Below are 17,622 nucleotides of genomic sequence, written 5' to 3' on the forward strand. Positions count from 1 at the left end.
AATATAATATGCAAAATACAACGTACAAATAAGGAAATATTTTCGTAACAAAACTAAAAAGAATAGGATATTTTGTTGTTTTTATGGAATTTATTAGAGTTTCAATATAATTAAAAGTAGTTTTTGCCTGCAACATGACCGGCGCGGAATAAAAAAAGTAAAAAAGAAAATCGAGTTGCGACATTACGGAGATACATAGTAATATTATAAATGCGAAAGTTTCGATGGATGTATATTTGTTAGAGTTTATAGCCTAAACAGCTCAACGGGTCTATATGAAATTTGGCTTAGACGTTGAGGATAGTCTGGAAGGACACACAGACTACGCACTAGTTTTTATTTTTAATTCCTCGCGGACGGAGTGGCGGGCGAAAACTAGTTTGAAAATAAACCCACTGTGACGTGTTTGACACGTATAGTGCAAATTTACGACATTGCTATCACAATCTGTGCCACGGACACGACTGACATCATGAACTGGCCAAATAAAATTAAAAATAATGTTAATGCCAGCGATTACTTGTTTTGACCTCGCTCAATGCCCCACAGATTACATATATTTACATACACGGTGATATAATACACTCGTGGATACAAGTTTATACAAAACTAGCTGTTGCCCGCAACTTCGTCTGCGTTAAATTAAAAAAATAGAGCCCATGTTATTCACTGATGCGTGCCTTTTTAATGGTGTAAAACTTTTGAAATTGGTCCAGTAGTTTTTGAATGATTTCAGTACATACAAAAGTACAAATCTTTCCTCTTTATAATATTAGTATAGATTATCCCATACTATAATGTCACACAGAATTTATATTGTCATTAAATTTTGTCGAATTATTGTAAATCAACTAGCAAATATAAAACAAACAAAGAAGGTTGTAGCGCTGGCCCAAATACGGTAACACGACCTTGTAAGTTACCTTGCTGACCGTGGGATTCCTCTGTCGAAACTTACGTGCAAAAACCATTGTCATCCCTTTTCCTCTCTTTGAAAAGACAGAGATACCCACGATGACCATAAAGACCATCATGGGATCGAAATTTAATTTTCTTCGGTAAGTCATAAATTGATCTTAAACAATGAAGAGTAGATTTTATATCAATTTTCTTATAATAAATTTAAAAATGACCATTAAATTATCTGAAGTATGTTGTTCTATGGTTTTAAATGTTATGACGATAAAATCTGTGTACATTAAACGACGAAACATAATAAGGGCGTGTAAAAAGGAAGGGTCCGTTTAAGAGAACGATCAAGTAATAAACAGACGACGTCGGTTTTCCCTAACAAAGAACGTGTCGGCAAAAACAATTGCCGCTAATGGCATGGTAAATAAAAGCTCATTCGTGGGGAGACCTTGACCTGATAAAATGCTTAGAGACCACATTAATCAAGCAAAAAAAGCTTTTGTATAAAAACTGCGCCTTTTATATTACCCTCTACTGATCCTTGGGTTCACCTTGACAATTTTAATTACAATATCAGATAACACAAGGCGCAGCATATTTACTACATTATTTTTAGCACACCGTCCCATCACACCTTGTTCTCTAAATGCTTGTGATTAGAGAACGAATGCTTGGCAGTTATTCCTTCCAATGACTCCATGCATTTTTTTTGCATCTTCAAAGGATAGAGTTTGATGTTGCAATTGGGTCGGAACGTCCGGAAGGGATGTGTATGCCAACAACAATTGCATCCTCATGAGGCGTGGTAACTTATTGCAGGACGGTAACGTGGTCATTGTAGCGATTTACTGGCAATAGGGATCTTCCTGTTTCCTCCTCCAGTCGTCTCTGGATATAGCTTATCTATGTTATTTGCAAAGCCTTTTGGCATAGACCAAGCGACATTTCGTTTCTCATTATTAAAATGAAATTTCACATTTTGTGTTCGCAAGTCAACATAATCAAGGTCTCATGGTTCAATAAAAGCCATCATCACTAAACTTCAATCGGATTACGATATATTTTACAACACAACAGTTTCCAAACAGTTTGGCAAAACATCAACGTGCGGTGCGTAGGACAGCAACAGAGCGTGCGCTGCCGGCCAACGGGACCCCTCGGTGAAGTCACATGTTTATAAATAGACATACTAATAAGAACGGTTCGACTTCGAAATTTCACGGCATGCTCCGCGATTTATTACTCTTTAGCGGAATGAGCAATGCGTTAAACATCTAGTTGCTACGATAACATTAAAAAAAACTATGACTACGCAAGAAACAGAGTTTCGTTGCTAATCTGTAACAACCAAATGCTAGTACAGGCAGAATATACAAATTTGGTCAATTTTTGTTGTTCATTGTACTCTAAATATAAAACTAACATCTAAAAAGCAATTTGAAAGATACAGCATTGTACGGTGATCAATTAACTAAATCAACTCCAGTGACCTCAACTTTAGCCCTGACGAACCAAAAGGTTGGTCGGAATTAACAATGACGTTCATTCTGCGTAAACGAGTTTTATTTAAACTTGTTATTTCCTCCGGTTTAATTTTCAGTTTTCAGAAATTAGTAACGGAATATACATAAATTATTATTGTTATTATTATTATTATTTTTTATATATAAAACTTTTATAACTTCTCCTAAAGAAGCTAAACTTACTTCTTACTTAGTAAGACTAATATCATAGATGCGAAAGTTTGGATGTATGTTTATTAAAGTTTGTGGCCTAAACTACTTATCGGGTTTCAATGACAGAGATGACGATAGTTACGCTTCCCATGAGATACATTAATTTTGTTTTTTCATATCTACTCGATATTTCTGCAACGATTCAACCTCTTATTGACATTTGGCGTAGATATAAAACAAAATGTGGTATAGAGATAAAAATTAAAATGAATTACTGTTTTGTATAAGAATTATTGGAATCGGGGACAGTAGTTTTATTACTATAATACCCTTGGCTTGAGATCAATGACGTCACCATCATCTCAGAAACCGGTCACTGGAATCGTGTATGACCGCAACAGTCTGCGAACTTGAATCATCGTATTACTTTGTAAGCTTTCCTTATAACATTGGTGGGCTTTGCTAATTATAATATAGTTATGACAGGGAATAACGTTTACAAAACATACTTTTAGTTTTCTGTAGCAAAAAAATATTATATGTTACCAACACACTAAAATTAAAATCTCATGCATTTTTCTCTAAACTAGTTTAGTAGATTATTTAATTTATTCGTCGCACTGGAACACTATTGAATAAAGGATTAAACACGTGTATTCCCTTGTTTATTAGATAAATTAAATTTACGAACTCAATTTCGGTACTATTGTTATTCTTAAACAAAATATTACCGTTTCCGTGTAATAAAATACTGCAATTTTATTGATATTAATATTAGCGTGATGTATGTACTGCAACATTAACTATACCTATTAAAATATAGTGTAGTTATTTATTGAAAACATCTCGGAGTACAAAGATCATTTTGTTTTATGAGTCATTTACGATGACATAATTTATATGATCATTGAAGGTTCATATACAAGTTGATAAATTCCAAGAACATTTAAAATATTACATTCCATCGTACAGTGGGCAAATTGCTAATTCTGTTTTGACATAATGAGGGGAGGTATCGCAATCTATAGGAAGAAACATACATGCCAAAAATTACTACTAATCATAGGGTTGTCACTTTTTTATTTGACAAAAATTATTGTCCTAAAAACCGATTTCTTTTATTCATAAAAGTGTTATGCTTCCTTTTGTAATCAGGAAGCGTACTACCTATATTAAGTATAGTTTACATAACACATCCTGTTAATTGTAATCGGTTAAACGCAGTTACATTCATGTAACAATGGACGAAAACAGCGTTTCAATTTTCATTGACTAAATAAAGAGATACATAATAGTGTTAACATTTTGTAAAACAATTGGAGTAAGACATACAAGTTACATATTACTCGTGCGCAGGTTTGGTGATCAGAATGACGTCACAAGTTAACTGACAGTACTAAACAGATGAGAGTGAGATGTGGTCAGTATTAGTGGGAGTCATGGGCAAACCTGAGCGCGGCTAATAGTTTAAATTTGCATGTCTGCAAATACGTTTAAATAGTGATGTGCACTAGACGTTAAATAACATATTTCAAATGAATCGAATGGAATCGTTAGATCGCATTTGTTAAGAATTTTCATCGATTTTTTTTTTCGTATCAATAATAATCGATAGTGATATTGGCCTTTGTCTACAGCCAGATCTAATTACTTACAAATGGTGATAATACTTATCTTGTCATGAGCATAATTACACTTTTGCGGGTAGAATTAAATATCTTAACACTCTAAATGTCATTTGACACCATGATTGAAATGTCATTGACACTTTATTTACTACCCTCTTGCGGTCATGTCAATGCAATTAGGTTTATTTCATTTCATATACTACTAGCTGTTACTCGCGACTGCACCCGCGTAAATTAAAAAATAATAAAAAAACAGCCTGTTACTTACAGATAAATAACTGAAAAAAATTTAAAATCGGTCCAGTAGTTTTTACATGAATCAAATAAGTACAATAGTAATATTAATATTATAAAGAGGAAATTTTTGTACTTATTTGATTCATGTATACTTAAGTATAGATATGATTATAGGCAACAGCTAGACTTTAATCATAGTATTTATGTATGAATGAGCCTCAAAAACCACACGGGGGGGTTTCCAGGAAAATACTACGTAACACAACATAATAGAAACCGCTTTAGTCACAGACGCATTGTCATCCTAACAACTAAGCGGGAATTCTATTACTAATGAACGATATTTTCTGCTGTAGTGAAAAAAAAGTATTGCCTAACTTATTGAAACATCTAATATTTAAAAAGGGGACAATTAAAGTCTGTCTATGATCTAGATATCCAATTTTTCCTAGTACTTGTTTAACAGTCAAAGTTTATAATCTGTTTACAGGAAGTGACGTAAATTGTATATGGTCTATTAATTCTATCACTAAGTTTAAAAAGTCAACTTACGTAATACAATAGGAGGACCGTCATAGGAGCCACTGCTCCTGCGTCACTACGCAGGGCTATTTCATTAGTCTACGATCGTTAATTAATTTGCATTACAATCATAGAGTAAATAAGGATGTGGCAAAAGTTAAATTTATGCATGTCAAACGTTCAACACGAGAATATCAATTAAATACCAAGATTAGAAAATTCTACATCAAAAGTAAACAAATCCTCATGAACTGTCAATACCTTAACTACTATGAAGATTGGTTACTTGGCGTTACAGATTTAATACATAACAAATTCTTATAATAAAGTCTTCCATATAGTAACTACATTACTTAGAGTGGTCGGTGACCGTCATTCTAGACTTCACTCCTTGATTCAAGCTTAATACATCGAAGTAGTAAGTCAATATCTGCTTCTATCAAGTTCCATACAACTGCAGCACAAATCATAAGGCATAGATTCACGCATAAACAATTAGTTAAGTTGGTAGTGTGATGGTGTTAAGGATAGAGGGAGGTAGGGGGGATAGAAATGCGCGCGACCGTTAGCGTCCGGCACTAAGCCCTAGTTGGCGACAGTTCCCAACCTGCCCCGAGCCGCGCCACAGAATGTACCGGGCATTTATGACCGTCTACACCTTTTATGGTAGTTTATGATTCGCAAAAACCGATAAAATCTTATAGCTTATGTGCTAACTATAGTGATAAAATACTAAACACCATAGAGCATTCTTTCATAACTGTCAAAGAAGCGAGTTGTATTCAATGTTATGTAGAAACATTATTTCAAAATGAACACGTTGTTTTTTTTAATCAGGAAAGAAAATACCACATCTTCACTTGACTTATCCAAATCAACATATAAACTATACTTTATATTTTAGAACAGACACTGCATTTATTTTTGCGTTAGTTTTCGTAAAGAATTTATGAGTATAGATGTCAATGACATTATAAAAGAAGAGATTATGAAAAATCAACTCAAGTATTTACCTGAAATTCAAAAATTCAATATAAAAGAAATGACAACCCCTGGAACTTATTATTCTTCAAACTTAATCTGGAATGATACAAAGTTTATAAATATAACAAGTATGATACTTTTCCAGGATCTAAATAACTTCGTATTCGTCCAATCTCTTAACCATGCCGATAGTCCATGCACTCTCTATTATCATATTGATAACAAAATGCATACATCGCGTGGAATTTTACCAATCTACATAAATCGTCAACGGCGCCATATAAATTGCATGCAATTTTAAAGACCGGTGCTGAGTAAGACCGCTTTTGGTCATACGAGACTAAATTCAGACTGGCTTCTTATTTGCGCCTACTCAATGGGCTGGCACATCACTAATAAGGTATTTACAACATTCCATAGCACATTTTAATACTGAACTATTCTTTTTCCGATTTAAAATGCGTAAAGAATACAATATTAGTATTGTGAAGGTCTTTTTACTGGTTGAAGTAATTAATTAAAGGCAAACTAGAAATATACAGATTTAACTAACGCTAATTTATAAATTTAAAATTATTCGCCATTTTAGTACTATACCGGTATCGATGTATCGATTAATATCGACACATCGGAGTGCTAAAAATACAATCGAGTCAATGGCCGTGCACGATTGGCCGGGCTGCATAGAGGAACAATGAACGGATGATAACGTTATCTGCGCCGGCCGGGAGGGGGCGCCGGAAACTACATACATACGCTTCTACGAACACACAAGCATCACGAACATTAGTTCTTACAAGACCATACCTCTACTTAGACATTGGAGGGATGAATCGCATGTTACAAGGAGAACATTAGTTAAGAGTGTGGAAGGGTACACCGGTAGAGGTAGACCTAGATAAACATGGATGGATTGCGTAAAAGGTGACATGATAAAAGGGAGTGATGACTGAGATGACGTATGATAGAGTTATGTGGAGGACAAAAAACTGTTGAGTTGACCCTACGGGAGCAGGATAAGGAGAAAGATGATGACTTAGACATTATCTTAGGTAAAGTCTATATTCTTTCGAGTGATAACTTAGCTTACATTACGAGGATTGTCTGATAACACTTATAAAATGTTATTTAATACTAATTCATAGAAATATCATTAGTTAGTTAGTATTGAACATTTAAAGTTAATTAAAAGACATTAAATACTTGGAATGTTACTATTGAAGGCATCGTTATATTATCTCATATCGTTATGGCAGCCAACTGTCTGCGCAAAATGTACAATGCCTCTCTATTTAGATTTCAGATAAGATATTGCTATTTGCAATTACGTAACGCAACCGTTGAATTCTTTAGATTAATATTTATATCGCTTATCTCTACAAAGACCTTCATATTATTTTCAATGATATTAAACATATGTTTAACATGCTAGGTACTAAATATATCAGTAGATAGTATAATTTGAGGTTATTTTTCAATTACAGATTATTCACTAACTTATTTTCGGAATATTCATCTAGTTAATATTATTCACTAGCTTTCGCCCGCAACTTTGTCCGCGTGGAATTAAATAAAACAAAAATGAGTAGCCTATGTGTTCGTCCGGACTATACCAAATTTCATCGAAATCCGTTGAGCCATTTAAGCTACAAACTCTAACAAACATCCATCCATCTAAACTATCCCATTTATTATATTAGTAAGTAAGATAGGTAAGATTTAGGCTGTGGGTCGTAATCTTTCGTTACTTTTTTTCTTTTGTTTTAAACTCTCAGCAATAAAATGGACATAAACATCAGTTACACTTTCTCACAATAGTTAATTTACGATTTACAAAAAGCTATTTTCACCGATATATCAGCAAAACATTCGGCTACTAGGTTACTATAATGTATTCTGGGAAAAGTTGGAAATGTTTTCGACAAACATTACGAAACATACGTGTTAGAGCGTATGCGCACAGTAAACTAAACTATCGCACAACTGTTTAGTCACGCTTTGGTTTCTTTAAACTTATTATGGATATGCCGCACGCTACTCGGTTTTTAGGGAGGTACTCAATTCGTGTGTTAGTTTATTTTAAGTCGTGCAACTAAACAGTTGAATTGGCTACGAAACAATTGACAATCCCACAATAGTTGTGCGATTGTATAGTAAAGAGTGTGCTCCCGCTCTTATAGTGAATAATTCATGACAGTGGGCGAATTTTGCCGCCATTTTGTAAGTTATCTCGCTGCGCGTAGGTGAGAATTTTAATAATGTTTACGTAAAGTTAAACATATCTTTGCTAGTATAGTTCAGTTATAATTGTATAACGATGTAACGAAATGAATCATTCAATGAGTAAATCTGCGCGTGCGCAATAATAACTTGGAACCGTGTTTTTAGAATGATCATCGATCGAATTGTATTTGTAGTTGTAGATCTATACTAATATTATAAAGAAGAAAGATTTGTACTTTTGTATGTATTGAAATAACTCAAAACTACTGGGCGAATTTCAAAGATTATTTCACCATTAAAAAGCTGTTAGCAGTGAGTGACACACTATGTTTTTTAATGTTCTATTTAATTTCACGCGGGCAAAGTCTCGCAAAATAGCTATCAAATAGGTTACAGAAACGAATAAAATTAAGTTTTTGTAATAAACTTAGTATGTAATGTAATCAACTTTTGTAAAAATTTTAATGGATAATTAAACAAATATTACAGACTAGCTTTTGCCAGCGACTCCGTCCGCATGGAATTAAAAAAGACAAAAGTGAGTAGTCTATGAGTTCTTTTAGACATCTATACCAAATTTCATCCAGATCCATTCAGCCGTTTAGACTACAGACTCTAACAAACATCCATCTAAACTTTCGCATTTACAATATTAGTATGAAGTATGATTACAGTTTCGTAGTAATATTAGATTAAATTAAACAGCAAATAAATTTATTGGTAAATAATCCATCAAACAAATCGACAGTTCATCCTCCCATACAAAGACATAAAAAAACTCGTTAACATAACTTTCCGCGAAGGACGCGTGCCTCAATGCGAATATTCGCTATCTCGCTCACTCTATTTGCTGTTTCTTACATCAACTGGTAATACTCGATTGCTTTTATTACCAATGAAACCAGTTAACGCTATGAGATTCTCTAATGGATTTTAATACATGGATAAATGCAAATTTATATACTAGATGTTGCCCGTGGCTTCGCCCAGGTGAATTAAAAAATATTACTCACTGATAACAGCTTTCTAATGGTAAAAGAACTTTGAAAATTGGCCCAGTAGTTTTTGACTTCAATACATACAAAAATACAGATATTTCCTCTTTTTTATTAGTGTATTTCAAGAATCATAATTGAGAAGTTTTCAATTTCAAAAAACTTTTACAAAAACAATCATCTGTGAGTAAAGTGTTTCGATACAATTGTTTCAGCAAAGCAATTTTATCATAACCAAAAAAATCGAAAAATGTAATTGATCATCAGCTTGCAATGTCTAAGCATGACCATAATTTTTTTTAAATAATGCAGTGTTCATATTAAAAATATTATAAATTTACTTGACATTTAAGTCAATAATTCCTGTAAACCCAAAAATATAGGAATGCATTATAATTCTGAAACATACTGCCCACTTGTAGATTATACATAAATATTATATTTCATTCTAAACCACAGATAATGAAATACTAGAAGTTCTAAACAAACATCTAAATGTTGTACATATTCTGTATTGTGAGACATTGCTCATTTCATATTTTTTTTTATGTTTATTGAACATTGAACAACAGAGTAAAGTGAAATTCCAAGAAAAAGAAAAATACAGTAATACATGGTATCAAACACAAACTTGTTGATTACAAAGCCTGGTTCCTAACTACCATGCATATATCCTGCTTTTTATTACAGTAAAGATAATGATTTCAATCATATACATACATAATAAACTAAAACTACTGATAGAGTTGCTTTTTTGTTACCATTATTTTTACCTATCTGTAGAAAAGTACATGTTGATTACATATGTTTACTTTTCTAACGAATGTTTATTAATGTTAATAGATTTGTATTAAATAGTTCAAAACTATAGTACACATAAAACTCCATAAATGGTAAACATGACTCAGCACAGAAGGTGGTTGTAGGAATTTAAATATTTGGTAATACTATATATCTTTGTCCAAAACTGTAACGCCAAATTGAGTAAATGAATTTTTATCATTACTTACCGAAACTCTCTGTAAGTTTAAGCATTACTCCGCCGATGTGCATATCTCCTTTTACGACCATGGTCCTCTTTTCGTTCAAGTCCGTAACGTAAATTGTGAGGTTCCATGATCCGTCACCAACAACTTCTCCGTCTGCGAGCATTTTTCACAAGTTCTTGTACACTTTACACTTTTAAATGTCACTTCCGATGAAGCATCGCGATTGCAAGAAATATTGTAAGCAAGACTGAGCAATGCAGAACAAAACGACCGAATGTTTTGGTGATCTTTGCCCGACTAACCATAGACCACCCTTGTCGGCTGGCTGATTGGCTGAATGACTTGACAGTAATAGAGAACGCTTTTTGTTTTGCGATTTCGACTTTTCGGACAGCAAAGGCCAATCTAATCGTAGAGTTAAAGTAAACTCTAGAACTAATATAACCTAATCAAAAATTTCTGTTAAGAAATTACTGTACACTTGATATGCTAAGTTAATTTCAGAAAATTAACCAGTACTTGTGAAATGCAACAACGCTTTTGTGTTTTACGTTCCAGAAAATAAACGTCTTTCATAGTGACAATGTGACAGTGACAACCTGACATGTGACAGTTGTGGTTGTGACATATGGAATGAACGTAATTGATGTCCGATTCCGATATCGATGTGGTACTTTTGTTATTTTTTGGTTTTTTTTTTAATGTTAAACTTTGTTGATCAAACCTATTTTTAAGTTGTATTCAGCAGTTGCGTTTATTATTGTGTTTTATTAAATTTAACGCAATGAATATGTTTTAGTTTGTTCTATGTCGATGATATGTAGTGCCAGCTCTTGAGTTTTTAATTTATATTATTGTGTTAATTATTTAACTTGTTTGTTGTTTAGTTATTTATGACAAGCAAACGCGTTAAATCGATCAATGAAATGGTTGTACCGAGGAATAAAAACAAAAGTAATTATTACGTGTAATTTTCATAATTCAAATGATGCAATTAAAACATTCCAAGTTCCATTTACAGTAATTATTAATGATTTACGTAACCAAGTTTTATGATAATTAAAATAGTATATCGGCAAACAAGCAACTATAACCACTTAATGTTAACCAGCATAATGTCCTAACGATAAAAGTCATCAAGCTATATATGGTTCATTAATATCTAATTTCAAATGTTAATATAAAACGTAGCATTTCTTAGATCTTGTGATATTATAAAGTTGCTCTTACACATCAAAATTAATCCATACACTCTAAAACAAACCATCAATATTTAAGTGTTCATAAAAGTATACTAAATAAACATACTAAGTAAATAAAAAAAGAAAGCATCATATAAGGAAATATAACACTACCAATATTGTTACTTAAAAGAGCTTAAAATAATATTATAACCTTTTAATTTTTAGTACTCTGCTCAACACCAGAACATAGAAATGATTCACCATCAAGAGACAGTGACTCCTTATGTGATTCAGATTCTGCAAGTCCAGTCCCATTTCTATGTACCCAAGATGGCACTGAAGGGGAAACTGATGTCATATGGAACCATTACACACCAAAATCTGGCAACAGAGCACATGCTAAGAACACAACACCACTCAGTAGAAGATCTAAAAAATCTTTAAGGCCCAAAGTATTAGAAAAACCAATACCTAAAAGAAGAGCTATTAGACCTTCACAAAAGAAAAATGCACTCCTACAAGAACTCGTAGAATTGAATAAAAATTTGCATGAAATAATAGGTAATAAATCAGAAAAAAACACTATACCAGAAAGAGATGACTCTGAAGAAGATATATTTAGAGATGTACAAGAGTTTTCTCCGAAAAGCGGTTTGAGAAATAATAATTGTTTAAGAAAAAATCTTTTAAGTTCCAAATTTTCTAAACCTGAGCCGGAAGCTTTAGATTCAGATGATTCAATGAATGAATGTTTGTTGAAAGCAACACAGGTGATTGAAGAGAATATATTAAAAGATGATAAAAAGTCGAAAAGTGATGTTCCTAGTAACAAAAGTAAATGTGCAAACTCATCATTTTTCAAAATAGACCAGGATTCTATGGATGCAATACTTAATAGTATAAAATTTGACTCGCCAGTTGCAAAACGAGTCAAAAGGTGTAATTCTCCACAACTTGTTAACGATTCATTTGATGGTTTTGTTGGTAATTTAAATGATAGTGCTTTAGATAGACTTACGCAAATGCCTTCGAAAATAAGGACACCACGGCCAGAGTTGAAGACTGAAAAATCAAATGAACTACAATTAGATTTCAATGGTTCATTTTCTAAATCATTTAGTCGTCATAGTTCTATGCCAGAATCTCCTTCTATAGCGCAAGTTAATAAACCATCAACAAGTGGTATGGCTTTAGGAAGATATAGTTCAATGCCAATGGATAAAAATCAAATGGGTAAAGCTCAAAGTTTAATTAATTTTGTGTTTTTTAGAATTTATCATGCGTTTAATGTAATATTTTTTATTTTACAGATCCAAGTGATTCCCCAATACGATGTACACCTGATGAAATTAAAAAGAAACATCAGATAGCAAGAGAAAAGCTACTTGCGAAAAGACAGTTACCATTTACATTGCCATGTTCAACATTACCTTCAATACCAGAACAAACTATATCAAACAAGTACAAATTCCAACCAAAAGTTCCTACTGAGAAAGCATTTATTAATTCTAAAAGTGTAATTAAACCTAATTGTGGTAATTCTTTAGTGTCAAATCAAAGGAATAACACCGATACAGATATAAAATCAATTATTGAGAAAAAACGACAGGAAGCATTAATGAAATTAAGACAGCGTAAACAGACTCAGGCCAAAACACAATTGTAACACTTTTTGTGTTCTATTTTAAGCATTTTTTACATCATATCAAGTGTTAAGGGACTTGTTTTATCTTTATTTTATGAGGTATCAGTTTTTGATCCTGCCATGCCATAATATATCTACAATTATTATAAGTGTTAATATTAATAAGTGTATGAAAATGTGATTATACTTTTGCATTAATAATTATTACTATGATTTTTGCATAAACATTGTGAAATAATAACAGCTGATTCAACATAACTACCGATTATTTTATTTACTACTATACTATAATATATGATTTGTTACTGATGATCACAGAGTACTTAATAACATCCTGATGATACCTGATCTAAGCCAGAACTAAGACTACTAGGTTTGTTTTGCAGTCTTCTAAAAATAATCATCACGTAAATAAAACCATTAAAGAGACACAGATTTATTTTGCTTTATCCTTGCAAATGAGCTAAGAGAACAAGTCTTCCAGAATAGTAGCAATTCTTCAAAAAGATGATATTTGGTAATAGATAAAAATAGGTGTCTGTACGTCAATTAGTATTTTTCTATATCTGTTGTGCTATAAAAGAAAAATAATGTCACTGTGTCAGCTGGCTGTCACCTGTCAACTTCAAAATAATTTTGAATTCGTAGACGTCAAAATCAAGTCAAAAACGATAGGAGAAAAAACATTTTCGATTAAAAATATAAACGTAGAAATAACACTGATTTCCTAAAGTTCTATTGAAAAGTTAAGAAAAGTCATCATCTACGCCCGTCTAGAAAATAAAGAAGAGTACGTTTAAGAAACGATAATCGCGACGTAGTTTGATTGTTATTATAAAAACTTAGCATAATTTGTGCAAAATGGCCTTAAATTATGTTCGCCACATGGTTAAAATTGTATCTTGTAACTCTCCAAGAGTTCATTCGAATATACGATACATTAGTTCGACGACTCCAGCTCGACTTGGGTTGATACCTATGGTTGTGGAACAAACTGGACGAGGTGAGAGAGCGTACGATATATACTCGAGACTTTTACGTGAACGGATTATTTGCTTAATGGGTCCTGTAAACGATGAGATTAGTTCATTAATTGTTGCCCAACTTCTCTTTCTTCAATCGGAATCAAGTAAAAAGCCAGTTCATCTTTATATAAACTCTCCTGGCGGGAATATAACAGCTGGTTTAGGAATATATGATACAATGCAGTATATTACTCCGCCTGTAGCTACATGGTGTGTAGGTCAGGCTTGCAGTATGGCTTCATTGTTGTTAGCAGCGGGAGCACCAGGTATGCGCCATGCTTTGCCCAATTCTCGTATAATGGTACATCAGCCATCAGGTGGAGTGCGAGGTCAAGCAACAGACATTCAGATCCAAGCGGAAGAGATATTAAAGCTGAAAGCTCAGATTAACGCTTTGTATGTTAGACATACAGGTTTAGAATTAGAGAAAGTACAGTCTTCCATGGAACGAGATTATTTTATGTCTCCACCTGAAGCAAAAGCCTTTGGATTGATTGATAATGTCCTTGAACATCCTCCGTCTCATGCAATGGAGAATGAGGCTGCGGCTGCGGCTGCATCTTCAGGAGCTAATCCGGCCCCAACTAACTGATTCTCTGAACTACATTTTATATGGACTGATAGATTTCTCATTATATATAAACAATGGCTGGGATAAATAATTATTTTTAGAATATATCGTAAACCTCTGGCAAGGTAAAAATAAAATGATTATGGAAAAACTTTTGTTTCATTGGAAAATAAAATCCCCCACTAAACTTTAAATTTTTAAAACAAATGTAGAAGATTATTATTAAACTCTGGATTTCTCAATTTCCGATTTTTAGTTAATAAACTAATATGTCTTTACCACTGTAAAAGTAGTTTTAATGGTGCTAACTATAAACAATGTTAAATATTAAAAATAATATAATAATAAAAAAAGTTAAACCATGATACATTTTAATTTTAACCACAATACATCAATCTTGATTTCTCTTTAATCCAATCGTAGTAATAAGAGACATTGGTGTAGACAACTAAACCAGGGTGAGCCACAAGTCGGTAAGACACGACTCCAATCTGCTCGTACTTTGCTGTGATTAGTGCACTTCCTGAATCACCTCTGCAATAGAATAGATTTATCTTGAACAACTTTATATTAGTGGTCGTCAATTATTCGAAATTCGGCCATAATTGACCAAAGAATTTCTTTATTAAAAATAGCTTTGTGCATGTTTATTCACATTTACTTGTCAATTTCACGTCATTTGATTGCTTAATTTCATTAAAAAGGTTATAAATCGCATTAGGAAATTGCAAAACCTAGGCAAATTACAATCTGTCGTGTTATATTTCGGAAATGCGCGAAACATTTTAGTCTTTGTATTGTCATTGTTGTCCGTAAGTCCACCATTTTTTTTAGTTGCATAAAAATTGACAATTACTGCCGCCTATACAATGTGTCAAAATACGTCCTCTAAAATTTAACCTGGCTAGCCTTCATAACTCTAGTGGTAAAAAGTTCAATAAATGTAATATTTACAATGAAATTCTACAAACTCTGTACACGGACGGATTCTGGAAATAGAAATGTTTTCCGTTTGCGGTCAGTAGAGCACGTACGTTGCTCAGTTGATCCCCAAATTCATATTGAAATGTTGATGTAGTTTTATTCGAAACGTGCTATATGGCCCGCAAAAGGAAAATCTTTCATTTGTTTCAAATGTTTTTTAATGTGAGAAAATGATTTCATGTAATATTTTAATTTTTAAGTTTTAACAATTATTGTTGAACGTTTAATATTTTCGAACGTAAATGGTTTTCTTTTTCTTCTTAAGTGAAAAATGTGGCAAAAAAACTTTTAGAAACAACTGTTGTCAGGTTATTGGATACTAACTTTTGCTTGCGACTTCGTCCGCGTGGAATTAAATAGAAATTCTTATTATAAATAACGCCTATGTCACCCAGGTATAGTGTAGGGTCCCAAGAGTGATTGAATTTTTTAAATCGTTTAACTAGTTTCGGAACCTATTTAATGCAATCAATCAAATATTTCCTCTTTAAAATATTAGTATAGACAAACATGCAAAAACTCAAATCTTTCCTCATAGTGTAAAAAATTAGAAAACTAATCTTACTAATATAAATGCGAAAGTTTAGATGGATGGATGTTTATTAGACTTTGTAGCCTAAACTGCTGAACGGATCTTGGCATAGGCGTAGAGATTAGTCTGGAAGAACACTTTTGTTTGTTTTCAATTCCACGCAGACGGAGTCGCGGCCGTAAGCTTGTTATAAATCTTATAAATCAAAGTTTAGTTTTGATAACATTAAGTTTAATGTACTTACTTACTTGGTCGCGGATGTTCCTTGCCTGTGCCACCCGCGCACATCATGCCCGGCCTTAACTTGCCAAGTTTAGTACAAGTTTTCTCAGACCTCACTTTCTGGTTCGCCCATTTTAATGTATCAGTACCTAAATCTGGCTCATCCTAAAAAAGTTCTTCGAAATTAAGAAAAAAAAATAGGCTGGATGAGAGTGTCTTGTGGCTCTTTTTTGTCATGAAAAAAACTAAAACACTTTTTTTATGTAATATATTTTACACTTACACTTATAGCCCCCCACCCCGCCACCACTGCGCTAAGACCGTAATTTGATCGTTTGACAAGTATGACTCTTTTAATTTTTTTACCTAATGGTAAATCTTCTGACAGCATTACCATTCCTATGTCGCTATTGACACTCTTCTCTGAGTATTTATCGTGAATTATTAATTTCTTGGCAGCTCGATTAACGTTCGTCTGTAACAAAAGAACTATGAAAATAACAAGCTTTCGCCCGCGACTCCGTCCACGTGGAATTTAAAAACAATACTAAGTAGCTTATGTGTTCTTCCAGACTATCCTCTACATCTATGCCAAATTTCATCGAAATCCCTTCAGCCGTTTAGGCTACAAACTCTAACAAACTTTTATCCATCCATCCATCAAATCTTTTACATTTATAATATAAGAATGAAGTAAGGTATTGATAGCTTTAGTAAGAATGTAAGATTTCCATCTTTAACACACCGTTCCCTGCTTGTTAGTTACCTGTTTTATATTTTCGTGGCCGGCGAATGTTTCGACTTTGGGCTTTGTATCAACACAATGTAAACAATGGGCAGCAGTAAGAAGTATTCTCTGATTGATAATAGACGAGCCACATATCCATTTGCCACGACAATAGATGACTAAGAAAACGCAATGTGGATATTGCTTTATTTTAGCGAATTCACCATTCACAACAAAAGGATCCATTTTATTGTTCGAAGAGTTTACTATTTTAAATAAAAATAATGTTGCCATTACTAAGTGGTTTTTAATTCCACGCATCGTATCGTCTTTCTTACTTTGTTCAAATGTTAAATGCGTTTGGTTAATTGCCCAATTAAACACGCTAATGACTTAGGTAATTAAAGTTATGTTAGGCATTATTAAGTTTATATCGGATAGCTTAAATTATAGTATTTAATTTGTACATGTGGAAAATATTACATTAAAATTAATTACATTAAAATTAATTAAAAACGTCAATTACGCGGTGATATCAAAATTAACTAGCGCAGTAAACGGTCAAA

General features: G+C 32.9%; 3 protein-coding genes across 4 annotated transcripts in view; 2 read left to right on the plus strand and 1 right to left on the minus strand.

Annotated features, from left to right (window-relative positions):
• The window catches only part of LOC106110430 (unc-112-related protein-like), a 42,035-nt gene extending 31,553 nt beyond the window's left edge, over positions 1-10,482 (minus strand). The window contains exon 1 of the mRNA XM_013292254.1: positions 10,184-10,482. Within this exon, the coding sequence (XP_013147708.1) occupies positions 10,184-10,329 (146 nt within the window). The 5' untranslated portion in view covers positions 10,330-10,482. The remainder of the gene's footprint in view (positions 1-10,183) is intronic.
• Positions 10,483-10,779: 297 nt separating this feature from the next.
• Positions 10,780-13,222, plus strand: LOC106110434. Of its 2 annotated transcripts, none has more exons than XM_013292259.1 (3): positions 10,780-10,836; positions 11,576-12,583; positions 12,661-13,222. In XM_013292259.1, exons 1-3 carry the CDS (start codon positions 10,800-10,802, stop codon positions 13,014-13,016), a joined length of 1,401 nt encoding a protein of 466 aa, XP_013147713.1. In that variant the 5' UTR covers positions 10,780-10,799; the 3' UTR covers positions 13,017-13,222. The 2 variants fall into 2 exon arrangements, with proteins under 2 accessions (XP_013147713.1, XP_013147712.1); XM_013292258.1 differs by lacking the exon at positions 10,780-10,836 and adding an exon at positions 10,843-11,120 and having other exon boundaries at positions 12,661-13,220.
• Positions 13,223-13,619: 397 nt separating this feature from the next.
• Positions 13,620-14,736, plus strand: LOC106110437 (ATP-dependent Clp protease proteolytic subunit). Its single transcript, XM_013292261.1, has one exon. It carries the CDS (start codon positions 13,857-13,859, stop codon positions 14,610-14,612), a length of 756 nt encoding a protein of 251 aa, XP_013147715.1. The 5' UTR covers positions 13,620-13,856; the 3' UTR covers positions 14,613-14,736.
• Positions 14,737-17,622: the final 2,886 nt, after the last annotated feature.

This window comes from Papilio polytes, unplaced genomic scaffold, assembly GCF_000836215.1.
Source record: "Papilio polytes unplaced genomic scaffold, Ppol_1.0 DF820622.1, whole genome shotgun sequence".
NCBI classification, from domain to species: domain Eukaryota; kingdom Metazoa; phylum Arthropoda; class Insecta; order Lepidoptera; family Papilionidae; genus Papilio; species Papilio polytes.